The sequence below is a fragment of the Bactrocera latifrons genome, unplaced genomic scaffold (genome assembly GCF_001853355.1).
Source record: "Bactrocera latifrons isolate USDA-ARS-PBARC rearing strain unplaced genomic scaffold, ASM185335v1 scaffold_103, whole genome shotgun sequence".
Lineage (NCBI taxonomy): Eukaryota > Metazoa > Arthropoda > Insecta > Diptera > Tephritidae > Bactrocera > Bactrocera latifrons.
This window is the reverse complement of record NW_017534442.1, coordinates 660,067-681,175: the sequence shown is the minus strand read 5'-3', so window position 1 is coordinate 681,175 and position 21,109 is coordinate 660,067. Positions and strand designations below refer to the sequence as shown.

Sequence of the window (21,109 nt, the reverse complement as noted above, 5' to 3'; positions counted from 1 at the left end):
TTGCGGTATTTTCGCTAGTTGGCGCTGAGAGCGCGTAGTTCTAGTTTTATTCTTCGCATCGGGTCATGCTATACCTTTTTGGAAAGCTGTGTTGTTGTTGTTGTTGTAACGGCAGAATTCTGCCGAGTTGACAGTCCTTGGCCGGATAAAAATCCGGGTCCGTTCCGGTTTTCGTAGACCCGACTGTCGTGGGAACGGCTTTTTGGAAAGCTCATTTCACGCGCTAACATGTGTTTGATTGATTATCGTTTCTTTTAAGTCGTTGAGAGTCGTTTTGAGTTATAGCGTCGCAAATATGGAGCAAAATAAAGAGAAAATATGTATGGCATATTTTACAGTACTACTACGATAAAGGCAAATATGCATCTCAAGCCGCCAATAAAATTTGTGCAGTTTATGGACCCGATACAGTTTCCATTTCCACCGCACAACGATGGTTTCAACATTTCTGTTCTGGTGTAGAGGTGGTCGAAGATGCGCCACGCTCCGGAAGGCCTGTCGTCGAGAATTGCGATAAAATCGCTGAATTGGTCGAAAGGGACCGGCATAATAGCAGCCGTGGCATCGGTCAAGAGCTGGGCATGAGTCATCAAACCGTTATAAAAAAAAAATAAATAAATACATAAAAAATACCGCAAGACTTTTTTGGCAAAGTATTATTATTTATCGTTAAAATAAAATTTGAAAAGATACATATGTGATGAATTTAAAGAATTGATATAGTGTACAGATTTTTCCATTTATTCGGTTTTTTAGTTCGCAAAAGCAATATAAAATTACAATGATTTAGAATCACTGAAATCACAGATACAAATCGCTCAGCACGAACGGTCACATAAAAAATTGTTGACGCGAAGCTAAGGAAAAATATTGAGTTTTTCTCTTAATTTTATGCTTTGCCTAGCAGCAGTCGCCAATCTTATTAAGGAGAAACACTGAAAGCGAATCGTTCATTGTGTCATACCCTTTGCTTTCGGCGCCTCGTTGTTTCATAATGGACTGTCACGCAAAGTGCGGAAAGTTGTATGTGAACGGGCCTATACCTATGTATATTTGACATAACCGGAACCGGAAACGCATATGCATTAGGAGTTATATTTTTTCACCACAGAAATTCGTTTAAATTATTTTATTTTAATATTCGATATTTTCAATGGAATTAGCGCTACAGATTAAATGGTTTTCCAGCAAGGTTGAGATTACATATCAATTTTAATATACCTTCAAGTCTGAGTAGGACTTTTCAGTGTAGCCTTCATACCTCTTAACTTCTGTGAAACAGAGGTTAAACCTTGGCCGACTGGAAGTCAAGAATTTAATCCACTGGCCTACAGTTTGGGGTCAGATTTGAAGAAGATGGTCCGCCGAATATACCAAAAAAATGTTTAAATGTCTAAAGCAATCTTTGGTTCGAGCAGTGTCGTCAATATCAATAGAAGCTGTGCATGTTAGTGTTGATCAGTGGCCATCTTGAGTGAAAACAAAGTGACCATTTCGATTAAAATTTTTTACATCTCTCATTTAGTATATGCATTACTAAATACAATTAATTTTATTAATACTCGTAATTTCATAGGCACGTCTAAGTATACACTAAGTGGTCGGTAACAGTAGGACTTTGAGCATATTTTTGTGAATTTGTTGTTATTGTTGCGTATTCAATAAAACTACCAATTACAGCACTATAGTAGCTTCCAACATTCAAGATCACACGATTTCACCCAAATAGCTGACAAGTTATGAAATGCAAAAGAAATCTATTGTTCCATCTAACCGAAAGTAAAACTCAGATATTTATCGGTTTCGATTTAATTATACTTGTTCATTTATATAGATGGACATGCTCACACATAAAATCAGGCAAAGTGTAAATGTATTTAGGTGTTTCTCAAGGCTAATTTATGTTGTTGACAATTCAAATTAACTTCTTTCCTCATTTTATATAAATTCCTTAACGGCTTAAGTTAAACGACACGTATTTGTACACATGCATACAGTACAGCTAATAAGTAGACGTGTTGTGAATGAATTGGGATTATATTACAAAAAAGAAAAACAAAATCCATTTCTATATGTGCTAGTAGTAGAGGTGCGTGAGTGGATGCTTTGTGGTTTATAATGATTTCATTTAAATTTTTTTTATTTGCACAGAGTGCTAAATAAACTTATACATTTTTGTTTATATTTATATAAATAAGTATTTTGTCCTACCTAAGTTCATTATCTTCAACTGCAGCGTTAAACATCGTAAACGTATCGGTGTACTCGATTACATCATTGAATAGATTAAATTGTTTCACTTAACAATCAAATTACTGTATATAATATTATTAAATTTATTTATATATGTATATATATATGTATCTCTGTATGTCAGTTCGTACTATGAAATGATGGATATGAAGGAGTGCGATTGATAGATTATAATTCATAGACTTTAGCGTCTCTAAATCATAGAAGGACGCCAGTTTCCGTTGATAACTAAGAGGAATCACGACATTTCAAGCAAATATTTATTTCTTTTTACATAAAATAAAATTTTTGCAATACCTGCTTTAAACTTTGATTTTTATTACTATTGGAATGGCAATGCATAAAACAAGCAGACATATTATAGTTTTCGTTGCAAATGAATTCACTTCAAAAGGGATTTTGAGGAAAATACACTTTAAAGTGAAAATAGCACAAGGAATTACATAATATGGCCGCATGAATTTATGCGTACACAGTAAGTATTTATGTGTGTATGTATATTATCTATTTATATATGAATAAACGAAAGCTTTTCTTTGTTTAATAAGTAAATAACATTATGCAATGTACATCCTAACTTCTTTCAGCTAAAGTTATAACAATTTCAAATTAAAATTAAGTAAATATGAAAATATACAAAAATTTTCATAAAAATAGTACTTCGTTTTACACATATTCTCATATTTAGTATATATGTATGTATGTACAAGATTAGAACTAAAAAAAAAAAAAAACAGCAAATACGTGGGTATGTACTTCAAAGAGCTATATGTGTGTAAGGATATCAAAAGTATCACTAAATGCCAAAGCAGCTAGTGAGTAAGAACACAGTCAGTCCTCGATTATTCAGACACACATAGTGAAATAATTCAACCATTTACAGTTGTTATTTCGATTTTAAGCCGGCAACTTTTGAACCGTTTTGCAAGTTTAATCCATTTTTTCATTGTTTCGATTACTTTTAAAATGAGTGCGTGATTTGCTGCTGTTACGCTCATGTTAGCACCATGAGAAGAAAGGACTCTTATTTTGAAAGCGTTGCGTGAATGAAAAGAACCGACTATTTTGACCTCGAGATCTGAAAGCAAAATCACAAAGTTTAAATTATAGTAAATGAATAAAATGTTTGTATCCAGATTATAGCCAGAATGACAAAAAGATGACCATCTCAAAGTAATCTCACAAAACAAAAAATTTTTTTTACACACCTTTCCACCACTACTGCTGGCATTTGCACCAACTGCACTGGCGATTTACCATCCTTAAGCGCTTGAGTTAAATTTAATATCTGACCACGCATCACAGACATTTGACGTTCGAAGAGACGCTTGTCAAAACCTTTATCTTGCTGTCAGCACATCATGCGAAATATAAATAATAAATAAATATTTATTTAAAAAATAACACACATATTTATATGCATATATACACTTACCTGAAATAAATAAAATAATTCTGTACAAATTTCCTCGACATAATTCATATCGGACAACAATGGCAGCACGTGGTTTTTCGTCTCTTCACTAAATGGCACTTTCGCTTGTGGCAACCATGCCCAGTGATACGGATAGGCACGCCACGAATCGGGGTGTTTGAATGGGAAAGCCAGCCCATTATCGATTGCCGCAATAGTAATCGCGCCTTCTGTTGTCGCATCACCTGATTGACTAGTAGTCGGTTTATTTGCACTGGCTGTGTCGAAATTAGGAGTGGCAGGCTCGGAATCTTGCTTTTGTGCCGTTGAGTCTAATTTATTGACATCCAGATTGTTAGCATTTTGAGGCGTCTGTTCGCCTTCCTGTTTCTGTGGTGTTTGTTCGGACACGTCGATGGATTTCTCACGCAACCCACCGCCGTTAGCGGAAATCTTTGGAGTGCCTGTAGGTCGTACATAGCGTATTAACCAATTATCATTGCCACGATCCGTATTGCGTATAATGTAATCGAGTACAACGAGACGTTCAAATTGAAGCTGAAAGGAGTTGGCGAGTTTTGCGGTGAGTGGCTCTTGTTCGAAGCGACGTAACCAAAAATCGGCATCCTTATAACCTTCAACGAACAGCTGAAAGGAACCAGTCTGTGGGGAAGAAAATTTCATTTATTAATTTATAATAACTATATATATAATGCAAGTGTATGCCTTCTACCTTAAGTGGCAGACTCATACGATTGAAATGCGCCGAAGGATAGTGTTCTTTGATGCGTCGCTTCAATTTTGCCTTTTGTCGATCTATGCGTGCGTAGTTGAAAGTTTCGGCCACCAGCCGTACAACACGGGTCTTTGGTACAATATTTAGATGCAATTTACGATCTACCAAGCTGGCACCAGCCTCTGATAAGTAGCTGAAATGAAATATACATTAATTTACTTATTTTTTTTATTAACTGTAATATGTCTGTGTTGTTGATAAATTATTGATAAACGAAGTTAATCTTGTTTTTTTTTCTTTTTAAATCCATTTTCCAATTTATTTTTCAGATATAAGGCTATATTACCCTTGATTCGGTATCAGACAGGCGCGTCCAAAGCAGCAGGGACAACACAACTTATGCATCCATTTGGTCCATTTCGGATTTAATCGTCCGTAGGGCTCCTCATCCTTCGGTTTGAAAACACCTAAGATTTTCTGGAAATATTAAAATAAAATTAATTTGTATTTACATACATATACATATATAAATAATACATGAAAGTATTTTACAGATTAGAAATTTGAATAAGTTTAATACTGTTTGATTTTACTACCAAAAATTCGCACAAAAGTTAACTTAATCGTGGAATTTCCCCGTAAAGAATTCATTTAATGTAGCGACTGCTGACAAAAGCAGTTCAAATGTCGGCAGGACTGTCAAATCTATCTAACAGCCATACAAACAATCAGACGCAATATATAATGAATTAATCAAAAATTAGATATTAAGAAGTGATTCAAGAAGTTGTGCAATACTATAATTTGAAATTGAAAATAAAAGTTAATCGCGGTGGAGCATTTTCGGGTTTTATATATAGAAATATTTATTTATTGTTTTCATGAAAGCTTCTTGCCTTCCTAAGGCTAGTTCTTTGTTATTTTTTCCATAGCCGAGCTTTAAAGTCATTGTAATCAATAAATATTTTGCGTTTAAGTTTAAGTTGAGTATTTAAAAATTTAATTATTTCACTTACACCTTCTGCGTTCTTTACAAAATACGACCCACTACTGCCCTGATAGATGCGCTCTGGCATAACACCGGCTGTAATGGCCGTTTCAACTTGCAATACCACTTCATTGAATGCGGGATCATCTGCAAATAAACAAAGAATTCAAAATATATACATAAGTATATAAATGTAAAAAATGTAAAAAGTCATTATTTACAAATCAAATTGGTACGCAAAACCATAATGCGGCAAACGTGGAAACGCTGCTTGCGTCTGCAAGGTGGCAAATGTGCGGTGGAAAGTGGACATTGCCACAAATGTTGCCACCACAATCGCCAAGCGTTACATCTGAGCCAATGTTCACGCGCACTCATTAATTTGGACTAACCAAAAGCATAGCAATAAAAATCAAAACAGTGGAAGGTCGTCAGTCAGACGATAGCTACGCTCAGGCATATCATTGTACTACATAGGCAATAATTTCATGAAACTTTAACTGAAATTTCTACCGTCAGCACGTCAATTTTATTGAACTGTTCATAAATTATGCAGCCATTTTTTAAGTTTTGCTATTTTTACCGACCGGCTTTTCAAAGACAGGTGGAAAAAATTGCGGTTATTGGATATCAATTTACATTTACAACTACAGTGTGTTCAAAACACAAAGTTACAAAAGGAACTTCGAAAGTGTTGAAGTAGCCGGCGAAAGCATTACAGAAAGTGTTTACAGAACAACAAAATTCTTGTATTCTCGTACAAAGTAAAGTCAATGTCAGGAAATTATCAGTAACCTAATTTTTTAATACATTAATTTTCGTTTCTTTTATTTATTATTTCTGATATAAAATGTTGACAATTTTTCAATAAGTAAACACATATTTATGAGGAAATTGTGATTAGTTGTTCGTTAAGGTTTTGATATATGATATATATATTTTTTCCTCTTTAATGTGCAATAACAATGGCACAAGTTTTGGAGCTATTATGAAACTTTTTTATTTTAAAAAATTTACAACTGCAAATGTTGACATTAGTACAACAATCGCAATCTTTGAACAGTGCTTGGGCAGTCTTTATTAATAAAAGATATTTGAGACGAAGTACATTGCAATTTTTGTGAAACTCAAATGGTTCTTCGGTGGTATTTATCTTAATATAAAGTTTTTTTAAGGCTTAAAAAAGTAAAATATCCGCCATTCTCAAATTAGGACTTGTCAATGATACATTTATAGGCTGCTGGTGAACTCATTTCCGTTTAGTTGATACGCTTAGGCTCAAATTTCACGACTGTTTCTCAGCATTGATTTGCTCAAGGAAGACGCTTCGGGTTTCCAATGAAAAAAGAAACTTCAAACAAAAAAATTTACAAAAATTATTGATTATTTTCTAGGCATGTCTTTTTCAATGCACCATAAAAGTTTTGTATTTCAAACAAAAATAAGTGTACGTGTTGCTAATGTTGGAAAAGTCTTACGGTGATTCGGTTTTATCAAAAACACAAGCCTACAACATATCTCGTTCTGGACGACCTTCGACTTCTTCATCTGATAAAAATATTAAAAAAGCGAAGGATACGATGAGTGAAAATCAGGCAAGTGTTAGAGAGATGGCAAGAGATCTCGACATTTTGGTGTATATTTTGCTGATTTGTATTCAAAAAGAATACCGAAATCAAAATAAATTCCGATCTCACATTCATGAACAGCATTATAACTGCCGATGAGACGCGGGTTTACGGGTTTGACATGCAATCAAGACAACAATCATCGTAATGGAACACATTTTCAGTCGATCGAAGAGGTCAAACAAAATTCGCTGAAGACCATCTCAAAAGGTGCTTATGAAACTGGTTTCGAGAACTGGAAAAATCGTTGGCATATGATGGGATTACTTTGAAGGCGACAAAATAAATATTGATGAATAATTAAATATTTTTAGTTTTATTTACTCCGAACTCCTATTTATCCGGGTACTTTTTTGTCACAATGCATATTTAAAATGCACACATCCTTTTCCCTCAAGAAGTTACTTATTTGTCGGAATCACCGATTACGGACCACTATAACATATAGCTGCCATACATTGTCATGTGTCCCCAGTTATTATTATTTTTTTTTTTTGTTATGAAAACCATCGGTGGAGTTGGTAGCGATAATCACACTTTTCACATTACACAAACAGATTGCAAGAAATCTAAAGCTGTACAAAAAATTGTAGCACTTAAAATGCATACAAATGTTTAAACGAGTTATTTCCCATTAATTACCCCTTAATCTCAATAGATTCCAATGCACTGTCAAATTGAAGTCCTCAAATAGCGTGTAACTCTGGGAAGACGAGCACATTTTGTCGGTATTATTTTAACATTAAAATTCACTTGATTAGAATATTATTAAATCAAAACGTATTCGCGTAAATATTTAATTAGAACACATTTAATGACCGTGAAAGGCTGGCAGGCGGCCCACATATGTATGTACGTTGAGCATACGTTAAGCAACTCAAAAGCTCGGAAGATAATACGAGCGCCTCCTGCTTCAGAACACCAAAATGCGACAAAAAACATTTCATTTAATTTTCAAGTTTTCGCTATCGCTTTTCACGTAGCTAAAGCAAAGCAAAGAGTGCAAAAAGGTAAAAATAAAAACAACAAAAAACGAAGTGAGAAAAACACTGCTGACACAGTTCTGCGACGCATTTCGGTATCTATGAAATGCAGCGATGAACACACGAATGTCTGTAAATGTGCTTTACATAGATATGTATGTATGTACGTATTGGGCACAGGAGGTTGCAGTGCGTAGGTGCAACCTAACCCATATAACGTCCAATAGCGAACAGCGATGAACACGGCAGTGACAGAAAATTGACACATTTACACTTACACAGAAATTTTAACGGACAATTGACACATCCACAAGTGGCAGCGACAATCTCGTAGGAAGAATCACTACTTTCTTCGCCATCATTGGTTCCTTCAGCCTTTATCCGTTCAATATGAGTAATAATGTCCTCTTCACTCTCTCTTTCCAAATATTGCGAAAACTCATTCTCACATCTTTTTTGCCGACAATGGCAACGGTAATTTACCGATTTCCTTTCGTCTACTGTCGGTTGAGAAGCTACTTTTCGAAAGGACATTAATGCAGTTGCTGTTTTTCCTTTTTTTTTTTTTTTTATTTACAAGATTTCAACTAATCGCAATGACGGCTCACGTCACGCACTGTTTGCTATTTTTACAATTCTTTTATTATTGTGTTTTCATTTAAGTTATTTTGACACTGACAATTTTTGAAAAACAAAACATTTTGCCCAAATGGAAGTACACAGTTTTGATAAAATTCGGAAATAAATCCAAATGACTTCATAAAGTTGCAAAGCATCGTGGTGGGTGGTTTTTTTTTTTTTTTGGACTATTAATTTTTTCCAGTCCCGTCACAAAAGATTGCCTGAAAATTTAAGCCCTTAATATTAACATTAAGAACTGGACCAGGGCAAATAAAAATTTTCCATATGAAATACACAACAATCATGACTTTTTATCTTTAAATTCCCACAGATTTGGTATTTTATGGCATCGATTTGACCTTGGACGCATATTTCTCAGAATTGCTCATAATAGCTTTACAAAAGTGCCCAGTGCGAGGTAGTACGGGGCTCTAAACCTGATTTTTCTATGAAATTCGCATTTTTTTGTATATATCTCGTAAATGACAAGAGCTATAGAAAAAATGTTCATCACAAACTTGTAGGAAATTTTATTTGCTACAAAAAAGGCCCGAGGTCAAAATCGCTATCATTAATACTTCTCGAGATATTCGCCTTTTTAAGTATGGCTGTATGGAATATTCATATATTTTTTATTACATGCCATCTATGAAAATTCTATAAAGCCTTACTTAAAAAGCTGAATAGCTCGGGAAGTATTAATAATAGCAATTTTGATTAAGGGCTAAAATTTTCAGGCAATTTTTTTAGTATCTCCAAAGAAATTTCGTGATGGACCTCAAAAAAATTAATAGTTCAAAACAAAAAAAAAAGACATTCTAATATGTATGTACTATATATATATTCTTAAATTTGTTTTTCTCTTTAATCGGGTTTTATTTCTTAATACTGTGATCTAATTATATATAATATTATCATAATTAAGTTTATATTAAAATAATTATTGTTATAATTAAGTAGATAAGACAATTATGTCTAAACTCTTATTTTAATTATTAGTCGACAACATAGACGTAGACAACTTAGCTGAGGACCCTACATTTATCAAATACGCCATTACTGGTGACGAGATGCGGGTTTATGAATATGAAGTCGATATGAAGATGTAGTTTTTTTATGCAATTTGATCAGATGGTAAAATTATTATAAATTACAGCTTCCTGTTTTTCTACAATACTTCTCGACTATAAGTTTTAATAATGCAACGATTTTATCATGATATATACATATATTTTTTCAAGTTTCATGGAAGGATAGAAGGGTGGACGAACGGAGATATCAGCAAATCGATTTTCTTCATCAAAATTTTTATATACAGTTTTGGTCATATTAATAGCATTGCATAAATTATGCTCTAATGTCAATAGTCGATATACTAATTGTATCAGATAGAGAAGCCAACAAATTATTTGGTCACAGTAGGTTAAAGACTAGTTAAATCATAATATTAGTAACAGTATTTTTCAATAAGAGTGCTACAAAAGTTTTTTTTACATAAAGCAAAAACCGCGTATGTTGATGATATTGAAATCATTGGCCTTTACAACCGCGCCATTAGTTCTGGTTTCTCCAGAATGGATTTAGGCAACGAAGCAAATGGGTCTGGTGGTGAACGAGGGCAAGACGAAATATCTCCTATCATCAAACAAACAGTCGTCGCACTCGCGACTAGGCACCCACATCACAGTTGACGTAGTAGATAATTTCTTCCAAGTCGTTGGTAATTTCGACTATCTACGAACCAACATCAACAAAGTCAGCCTCGAAATCAAATTGCATTTTATATACAATTTTCAGGTACTTCTTTGTCACAATATATAGAAGTAAACATTTCGCACCCTAAGGTATTTCCCTGGCTTTGATTCTTGCATGTTGCAAGAGTTTAAATTTTTCGATTGCACCCGAACTTAGACGTTCCTTATTTGTTCTTTTCATTTTTGTTATATCATCTTTCGTTTCCAATATGTTTCAACCAACTATGGTGTTTTTTTTTATTTTAAAAAATTATCTATCCTGGATCTAATAAAGATAATTAACCCTTTGCACTCCGTAAGATTTTGGACGTTGGCTATCAGCTACTCAGGGAGACTTTACAGCAGAAACAAACATTTACACACCCTCATATAACTTATTATAATTCTAGAACTAAGTAACGTATTATAATGAGATTGGACTGATATAAATTGGTTGAGATCGAAGAATGTTTATTTGTAAAAAAAAAGCATACATTTTAAAGCACTTCCCAGTATGCATTGCATGTTTGACAATAATAATTTGCTTGTCGCCTGCCAGCAGATGTTTTCCTGTCAGAACACAGTAATTTTACAATATTTTGGTATGATTTCTTGAGCTATGTCAAGGGGAATTTTCAGAGAAACGTGCATGTCTCAAATAGTTTCGCGGAAATAACTCAATTCGCCATTATCATTAATAAACTTAAATTTCCCCTGAGAGGGGACATACAAGTAATATGCTAGAATTACGATGTCCCCTGACCATTGGGTGAAGAATTCTCTTTTGAACTGTACAACAAATATGAAAATAAAATATCTACTGGTAGTTAAAGTCTGGAGATAACCCTCGTTAAATACCAAAAGCAGATAATTGCAAATATACGTTTATAAATTTAAAGATAGTAGGTATAAACGTCTTGATAACGAAGCGGGTTTGCAAATAATAACAATAATAATAATAATAATACCCAATGATTACCCTCCACCCGCCCAACCGACGCGAGGGGCGCAGTCCGCGAACGAGCATTTCCGCTCATAAAAGTCATAAGAGTCATAAAAGGCAAGAGAGTTTTAAACGTTGCGATCTTAAGCTGCTCAGCTACAGAAACAAAAATTTCAACAGCCGAAATTAGGAATTAAAACTAAAGTTTATAATTTTTAAATGTTACTTGTTAAGATTAGATAAAATGATTTTTTTAATGGTAAAGAGTGAGTCTGTTAGATCAAATGTGCTGGAATGAGAATTGAAATCATGACATATGCGGCGGAATAGTTCGTTTAGCTCAAAATTTTTTTTGGAAAATTTTAAAAGTAAGGGTCTAAACTGCCTGGTAAAGCGAGGGAGAACGTTAAAATTAATATCAGATAAAAGAGATGGGCTACAGACTGACCCATTCATGAGTTTTACAAGAAATATTATACCAAGCATCTCCCTACGACTAGCGAGTGTCGGGAGATTTATAAGTTTTAAACGATTAGTGTAAGGGTTAAGATTTAAACCGGGATTCCAATGCAAATGATTTAAGGCAAAAAGAAAAAATTGCTTTTGAAAGGACTCTAACATATCCGAATGGACTTGGTAACTAGGGTTCCAAACCACAGATGCATACCCTAATATAGGCCTCACCAGAGATGTAAAAAGGATTTTCGTGGTAAGCGGATCTCTAAATTTTATAGACCAACGTTTAACAAAACTAATAGCGCCTTTAGCTTTAAAAACCGTGGAAGATGCGTGAAGATTAAAATTGAGTTTGGGGTCCAAAATTACTCCTAGATCAACAAAACTGCATACTTGCTCCAACCTAAAGTTTTGTATTGCGTATAAAGTAGRGTCTACAGATCTACGTGAAAAACACATCGTTTTACATTTTTTAAGATTCAATGGCATGCCATTTCTATCACACTAATAAACTAGGTTGTTTAAGTCTGTTTGCAACTGACATCTTTCGCTATTCGAGGTGAATGATTTAAAACGTTTTACATCGTCAGCATATTTAAAGTTTTTTAAAACTTAACAACAGATGATATGTCATTAATAAATAACAAGAACAGAATTGGGCCAAGATGGCTACCTTGAGGAACGCCTGAAGGAACATTGATTATGCCAGAAAACGTATCGTTAAATATGACTTGTTAAATTCTATTACTAAGATAAGAAGCAACCCATTTTAGAAGTACTGGTTGAAAACCAAGAAGATCAAGTTTATTCAAGAGAATTGAATGGGATACTTTATCAAAAGCTTTACTAAAATCTGTGTATATAACATCAGCCCGTTGATACATGTGATACAAATTTAAGCAAATTAGTTATTGTAAATTTCGCTTTACGAAAACCGTGCTGAGAACAAGAAATTAGTGGAGAGATCCGGAAGGCTATGTCGTCTGTTATAATTGCTTCAAAAAGTTTAGGTATTGCAGACAACTTTGCTATTCCCCACTCTTATGTAAAGGAATTATAAATGACTTTTTCCATATGGATGGAAATAAGCCTTGCATAAGAGATTAATTAAATAGTTTTGTTAGGGGTTGGTATATATATTTGGCACATTTCTTAAAAAAGCACGAGGGAATCATATCTGGGCCGTAATTGTATGATTGTTCTAACATATTTAACAGATATAAGACGTCTGCTTCGGAAATAGTAGGTGCATTAATGACAGAAATCGGACATAACTTGTGCTGATGCGGAACATTTTTTGGAGATTTTGGAGAGTAATTGGACTTGAAGAATTCAGCGAACATATTGGAAATGGTGTGATTGTCACTAGACATACTACACTTGTATTTCATAGCAGACGGAAAATTAGAAATCCTGCGTTTGGAGTTGACGAAACCATAGAACAATTTTGGGTTACGTATAATATTATTTTTTACTTTATTTATATAATTATTATAACATATTTTGTTAAGTTCAGCAAATTGTCGACGCAGTTTAGAATATTTTGAATAGTCAGCAAACAAAACCACTTTTTTGAAAAATTTTAAAAGCGCGAGATTTTCTATTTTTTAATTTACATAATTCTTTCGAAAACCATAAATTAGAACTAATTTTTTGAGTAACAACGCACTTCGAAACATATTTTTCAAATAAGTTTAAAATAGTTTGATTAAAGTGGGAAGCACTAAATTCAATATTGCCACTGTAATCTGGCCAAGTTACTTTAGAAAGTTCTTAATTAATCTTCTTAAAATTAGCTTTCGCAAAGTTGAACCTAAAAAAGTATGGCTAAATTAATTGCTAACTTAACGGATAATCCTATATATGTACATATGTACCTATGTAGATACATACTTGTATATTTCATTACGCTATTACTAAAACTTACGATTTTCCTGCTAGAGAAGGGTTAAGTTTTAAAAACCGAGGCAATAAAAAAGTTTAAATTATATTAGATAACTATTACAAACTCATGTCCTTTCAAATGCTAATTAAACTTTAAACAAAACAGCAAACAATAGATATGCATAACTCAAAATATGCTGTCCATGAGCAACGCCTACAATTTATATGTGGGTAAATAGATTTGGTGACGCTATCAGAAATGATAAAATTGCACGCAAAGCGAAAAATGGTGTTTCTTATTAGTATATTTATTTTTGGTGTCAACAAAAGAAACGCACATTGATATGAAATACTTGTACAATTACAAATACTTATACAAAAGGTTTGTATTGTGGCAAATGACTGACACGCATTTCTTATCGTCTATTTAAATTTCGTTAATTGCTAATGTCGTCCACGTATGTACATATATAATATACATATGTATTTACATTTCACACATTATATTTACATACATACAACATGAAAGGCATAACTCAGATTAGAAAGAGGGTAGTGACTGCTTTCAATCTTACTCTTTACACCAACCAACCAACTTCTTGCACCAGCAGAATAAAACATAACGATTTAAGGCACTAAACATTATAGAAATATACGTAAGAAACTACTTTCGACAGTTTTCTGCAAACCTTTTTAAAACTAAATTTAGAATTTATCTCTCTTATGCACCTATTTAGTGACGAACAAAAGTATTGGCTATAATTGTTTCGCTATAAGTATCACTTTTTTTCCTTTTAAGAGATAATTAAATGAATTAAAGAAAATATAATTGATAATTACTCATCCTAACGAAGTACTTTTTTTGGTGTTCAAAACTTAGTTTATAAATGGTAAAAAACAGTGCTAAAGTCCAGATATCTTGCTATGCCAATACTTTTGTTCATCACTGTATGTATATAAATTATAATTGTTTATTTATATTTGCACAATCTACTTTCATAAAATCAACATGCCAAGCATAACGAGATTAAATGAATTATATGTGTTGTTTTCGTACATTGTCCATGCATTCCGATCTTCATTTCTATACCTATAGATATACAATTTCCAGTGAAATCATATGTGACATTGTTGTGTTGATTTGAATAAATGCATGTTCATATGAAAAAATTTTAGACATTCCATACATACATGATATATGTATGTACATACATATGTATTTCTCAAATAACATCAAGAAAAGAGGTAATCTTTCGTTGCACCGAAGTTTTAATACCCTTCATAGGTACATTTGTTATAGCTAAATTTTAAAACATTGTTTGATATAAAATAAAAACTTTCAAGTCAAATTAAGGCAAACAGATATTTTATGAAGACTTTTAATCAGATTTTGATCGATCCGATCTGAACAATTTGTTCCGAGATTACTATGTCAAATATAAAAGTTTTCCACACAATAAAAAACAATAACATAAATTTTCGAGCCAGTGCTGTTAACCTTAACCTTGAAGTATTTTGCGAACTTTTGCATTTTATATATTTTTGAATGAATAAAAATATAGAAATGCGCTTGCACGCTGCTATTGTTGTATCGATTATGTACTATTTGTTTACTCGTAAGATTTTCAGAGCGACGGAAACAAATTAATGGTGCCGGCCACAGGTCATTTTGACGGTATTGGAAAGAGAAAGATGTTGAATAAGGAATTTGCAAAGTTAGAACATGCCATTGGAATTCGTTTCATGAGGGATATACAAAATAACATACTTATATAAATGATTAGCGTGATGAGCTAAAGCGAATTAGCTTCCTCAAAAAGTTACTCATTTCTCGGAACTGTCGGAACCGGATCACATAAAGCTGTCATAGCATGAAAACGATGAAAATCATGTTTTTGAATGGAAAATTGTTTTATACGGTGATTATATCTTCGCGAAATTTAACAAGTATTATTGCCTTAGGTAACAGTAAAAACTCCGGAAAATAATTCAGATCGGACGACTGTAGCATATATCGTCACATTCAAAATAACGTAACAACATTTCCGAAAATTTACAGTGGCGTGAATGAAACCAAGAAATAAAATGGAGCAAAAGTGAAAAATATTTTATAATTGGTTAAAACTGGTTCATATCTGTTCTGAGCTCAGAACCTGAAAATGTTCGACATACATACATATGTAATATTATGTATGTGATTTGAAGTAGTGAATCGTAATCAATAGGATACTAAATTTCGATTTGTTTGATGTTTGATGTTATTTTGCATTTTAGGTGACGATATGCATCTGCCCATTCCCGGTCGGGTTTAAGTAACCGGAACGTGCTCAAATTTTTATCCGGCCAAGGTCTGTCAATCCGGCACCATTCCTCGAAATAACTTCAGAACTGTTTTCTGCCGCCACAACAACTCATCAAACCTATTTTATTTGAGAAGGTTATTACAGCTTCGGTGCAGCCGAAGTTAACGTTGTTTTTTTTTCTAGTTTTAAATGTCATAAGAACCAAATGTCCCAAAAGTGCATATAAAGCAACTTAAAAGCGGATGACGTTTTAGTTAACACAATTAAAAATATACATACACATTCCTGTATTGAGGAATTTCTTTACTAAACTTTTTTGCTGCGATGGTAGAATGTATTGGAGTGAGTTTGAAAGTGTAATTATACTAATAATAAATATTAGTACCATATAAGTATATGTTTGTGTGTATGTACCAGACATACGGTGATTCATAATAAACTGCTTGCACTAAGCAAATAATACTTTAAATAACAATATAAACCATTATACATACTATATGTGTGTACAGTCGTGGGCAGATAAAGAGCACACTTTGAGCATGTACTAAATAACAGAAAACAATTTGACATTTTTCATCAGCATAGCATAAATTGAGAAATAATGAGTTATGTACACACCTGCTCAAAATAATAGTTACACGATTAAACTTAGTACTCTCAATAGTTTAAATAACTTTTTATGGGCTTTATGCGACAAGTTATGCTGTAAGTTTAATTAAGATAATATGGCATCGTCCTTTCTAAGAGAATGAAGCAACGTGATTCCCCGAATTAATGCGTGTGAGAGTTTTGCGTGAATATTTAGAAAAAAAACTTGCTCAATATAATAGTTACACATAAGTGAACTTAGCTTTTTGTGAAACAAAGCTAATTTTATTAAGTTTTTCAAGTTGTCTTTATCTGAATTGGAAAGTTTCCTTTCATTAAAGCTCAAAATGCTGCAGATAAAATAAATTATTTTTTTATCAGATGGGTCGGAAATCACATTGCACTTTTGAAGAAACCCAGCTGGTTTCAAACCTCCTAAAGCAAAGAAAATCACTTCCGGAAACTGGGAAATGTCTCATAATTTTGTTAAAAACGCTTTAGAGCAAAAATTTAGTACAAAAAAAGAGTACAGTTCTTCACCGCCAAATTGTAACTATTTGTAAAAAGGACCCATTCAAGTCGTCGAAGGTGATAGCAGCAGAAATTGGAAATGTAGTAAGTGCCCAAACAGTTCGCAGGCGTTTACAAAAGGCCAAGCTACCAGGACGTATAGCTAGGAAAGTGCCATTAATGCGATCAAAAAATTTAGATATGAGGTTAAATTTTACAAAAGGTCATTTAGATTGGTCAGGACCTGAGGGAACAAAAAAGTGGAGAAATTAAATTTGTTTGAAAACGATTGTGAGAGAAATGTGCGTCATCCAAAAGGAAGGGAGTTTCACGTTCGATTCACAAAAAAAACTGTGAAGCATGGAGGTGAAAACTTCATGGTGTGATAAAGTTTTTCTTGGTATGGAGTAGGTCCTACATACCTGGCAACAAGGAAATACTTGAAAATGTACTTCCCATTACGTCGGGTATATCAGCAAGATAATGACCCAATTATATTGAATTGGAAGTGGCCAAGCCAATCCCCGGATTTAAATCCAATAGAAAACCTATGGGGAAATCTAAAAAAAAATTTACGAGTCAATCTTTCTCTAACAAACACTAGTTTTATGGGAGTGCATAGAAAAAACTTGGTTTGAGATACCTAAAGAAAACTGTCAGACTTTAATCAGTAGTATGCCCAAACGAATAAATAAAGTTATCCAGAATAATACTGGCTATTAACTGAGTAATGTTAAATATACAACAAAACTATTTCATCATAATTTGTTTTTCCAAAATAATTTATTTCTTTTTAAATGAAGTTTATTTGATTTAGCTTGTAAATATTAGAAAAATATAAGTACGTTTGCGTTTTTCTTAAAAATTTAAATTTCACGAGCTTTACTTAAAAAAGAATTGTGTAACTATTATTTTGAGCAGGTGTGTATACGAATTCAAAAGATTTTTCAATTGCTCTTCTTAAAAAAATTATTCAGTTTTCAGTTCCAGTATGCCTGACACCTGGGGCGATGGACAAATGGTTTGCCATCTTCGTTTTATTGCTGTAAAGTACATTTTTCCAAAATTTCACATCCTTTTCTAAAAGTTCTTTAGCAAAGTTTAGCCCTGCTCTAATATTTCTTTTGAACAACAATGTTTTTTCGACTCATTCGCCCAAACAACTAAGCATCATTGAAACGCCTTTGTATAAGTCTACTACATATGCTAAAATCAAATTCATGTTGATGTTGTAGCGGCAGAATTATGCCAATTTATCATTTATTTCAGCCATATTCTCTGGAACAGATTTAAAAGGATCCACATTTATTTTTCTGATGATGGCTCCAACAGCATGTTCCGTTGTTTTACGGGCAAGAGATTTAACGATCACTTTTAACCAAAAGTAAAGCGTTAAATGCCATTTTTCTTAAACAATTCATAATTTTGGCGATTTGAGTTAGATTTTTGAGAGAGTACAATGGAAACTTCTACCCAATTTTAAATATTTAAAATTTTTTAACAACTTCAGTTAAAACATTTTTTCCACAACTGCCAACTAATAATATTATTTGTACAAATAACCAAATATGTGCTTACCATTATAAGTTGTGGATGTTAAGAAATACACTAACATAGAAAATTATTGCGATACACTAATTAAATAAAATTAAAAAAATAATTTGAATAATTTTTTTAAGTGCACTATTTTCGGTCCGTGGCTGTTTATATACATACATACATATTTTTGATTATGACTCGTTTGCAACACAAATTTACACATGTAACATATACTACTTAATTGTGACTTTTATATTTGCTAGAGAAAAAAATTGCAATTGAGTCGAGAAATATACTTTAACGTTTGGAAGCCATAAAAGTCTGGTCATTTGTGGACAAGTTTCTCTTCAAACTTTTGTAAGTGCAGAATCTATTGTAGGTCAAAACAAAACCAAAACCGCAAACACAATAAATGATGAGTATTTACGTTATGATTACTATTATTATATGATAAATCTATGACGGCATTAGCACAAAATGCGCACTATGCTCCCTTCTACCCCCACAACGTTAAAAAGTATTTAGAAACTTTTGCGAATTTCACAATTGTACACATAACATTTGTCATTTGTTGGCTTTATATCTTTCCGTATTCTTTTTCACATAACACTCACCCATAAAGGTATTGACCGTCAGTTCATTGCGATCGCGACCTCCGCTACTGCTACTGTATCCATGTCCACCGAGCAATGGCTGTGATTCTCGATTATCACTTCCTGCATCCATTATGGAAGCGCCCTCGTAGTCTACCTCTGGCACCAGACAGATCTCGTCACCGTCGTCTGCGCTGTCGTAATGACGATGTAGAGTCGACGATACCAGCTGATTACTTTTCGTTTGAAAATTATGCGATGTCGCTGTCACTGAAGATAATGATGGCGACAACAATGGCGATACACGCCGATTTACATCAGCTTGATGTGTTGGAGATGTTTCTCCACTGCCATATTGTGGGGAACTGTGAGCAATATTATTACTCCCGCTCACGCTACTTGTACTGCTGCTACTACTGAATATACCATTTTGACTACCACTACTACTAGCACGCTGATGCTGAGCTGTAGTGGTAACAACTAGTCCATTATTTGAAACTGGCGATGTATTGGATGAGAGCGAAAAGAAATTGCTGGTGTTGCTATTATTGTGTGCTGGGTTTTCTTCTAAAAACAAAAGTTTTTGCGTTATATGCTGTTGTTGTTGTTTTGATTGGTGAATATGATGCGACTGTCCGTTGAGCGAGTTGAAAAATTCACTCTCATCGGTAGCAGTGCCGTTACCTATGGTAACTACTTTATCATTTTCATCCACATCGCTGTATAAATTGGTAAAATTGCTACCAATATCAGTAATATGACCGTTGGTCTTTCCGCCGTTTACGTCTACGTCATAGACATCAACGTCTTCATCATCATCCGAATCATCGTCGACTGATAACAATATATGCTCTCTCCGTGACTTTTTCCTTGATTTTTTCTTTTTCTTCTTTGTTTTGTTCAGTCCGATTGTATTTATCTGCAAATGTAAAAACAAAAAAGAATAAATATAATGTACCCTATAGTCATTGTATATTTGCAAGTGCAGATTTTACACAATAAATAAAACGTAATAATAAGTGGATATGGGCGTATATATGTACATATGCATATAGATATTTAAAAAAGCTAGCATCCGAAAATTTTATATTTGAAACTTAGCGCTCACCTCAACTTGTGTTACAAGCTGTGTTCCATTCATTGGACATACAGAGGCGCCTGATCCCGGCGCGACTGATACAGCCGCAGCTGCTGCTGCAGCAACAGCTTCATCTTCAGATAATGTGCTGATTAAATCGACATTTTCTATATTTACCAAAGATTGATTAGGAGACGACATTGAAGAAAGTGTCAGTGGGGTCGACGAGAATGCAATGTAATATTTTTTCAACCGCCTTTAACAATTTGAACACTTTACACTGGCAAATTATATGTCTGTCTTATCTATATACACGTGTTAACATATGTGCCATTAATCCTTTTTTGGGACACTCAGGGTAGCTGGGTATAGCATGAACTTTATCGCGTTTCACATTTACATCAATTTTTAATAGATGATTACCATTTTATTTGGTCTAGCCTATTTTATTGATTTCTTATTTCCTTTAATCTGCGAATTCTTTCTTTGTTTTCCCCCATCAGTGATATCGGAGCAGCTGGGATTTTACTGCCGTTTCTTGCTCTACTCTTCTCCGCAAACTTTCATATCCTAATTATTTTTATAACGATATAACTATATTTATTTTTGATCTGGGCTCGCAACCCAAATTCACAGTTTAATATAAATTCGTTGAAAATAAAGATAAAGATTTTTTTTAAGGAAAAAATATAACAGTAAAATACACAATCACTTAGAAAAGTTCCTCCCTTCCTGACAAAAGTAGACAAAAACGTAGAAAAAAAATTTTAACCAATTACAAAGAGTGACAGCAGTTGTCAATAGCAATTTGTTAATAAAAAAATCGAATTGCCATGTCGGAAATTAATTTGAATACTAT

At 33.4% G+C, this 21,109-nt stretch overlaps 1 protein-coding gene across 2 annotated transcripts; it reads right to left on the bottom strand.

Annotated features, from left to right (window-relative positions):
• Positions 1-1,793: 1,793 nt before the first annotated feature.
• On the bottom strand, positions 1,794-20,979 carry LOC108968660 (phosphatidylinositol 4-kinase type 2-alpha). 2 transcript variants are annotated; one of them, XM_018932820.1, is made up of 8 exons: positions 20,281-20,979; positions 19,194-20,091; positions 5,420-5,538; positions 4,750-4,880; positions 4,401-4,596; positions 3,689-4,330; positions 3,462-3,601; positions 1,794-3,331 (listed from the first exon to the last, which is right to left on the bottom strand). In XM_018932820.1, exons 1-8 carry the CDS (start codon positions 20,449-20,451, stop codon positions 3,253-3,255), a joined length of 2,376 nt encoding a protein of 791 aa, XP_018788365.1. In that variant the 5' UTR covers positions 20,452-20,979; the 3' UTR covers positions 1,794-3,252. The 2 variants fall into 2 exon arrangements, with proteins under 2 accessions (XP_018788365.1, XP_018788371.1); XM_018932826.1 differs by having other exon boundaries at positions 20,674-20,979.
• Between the last annotated feature and the right edge of the window lie 130 nt (positions 20,980-21,109).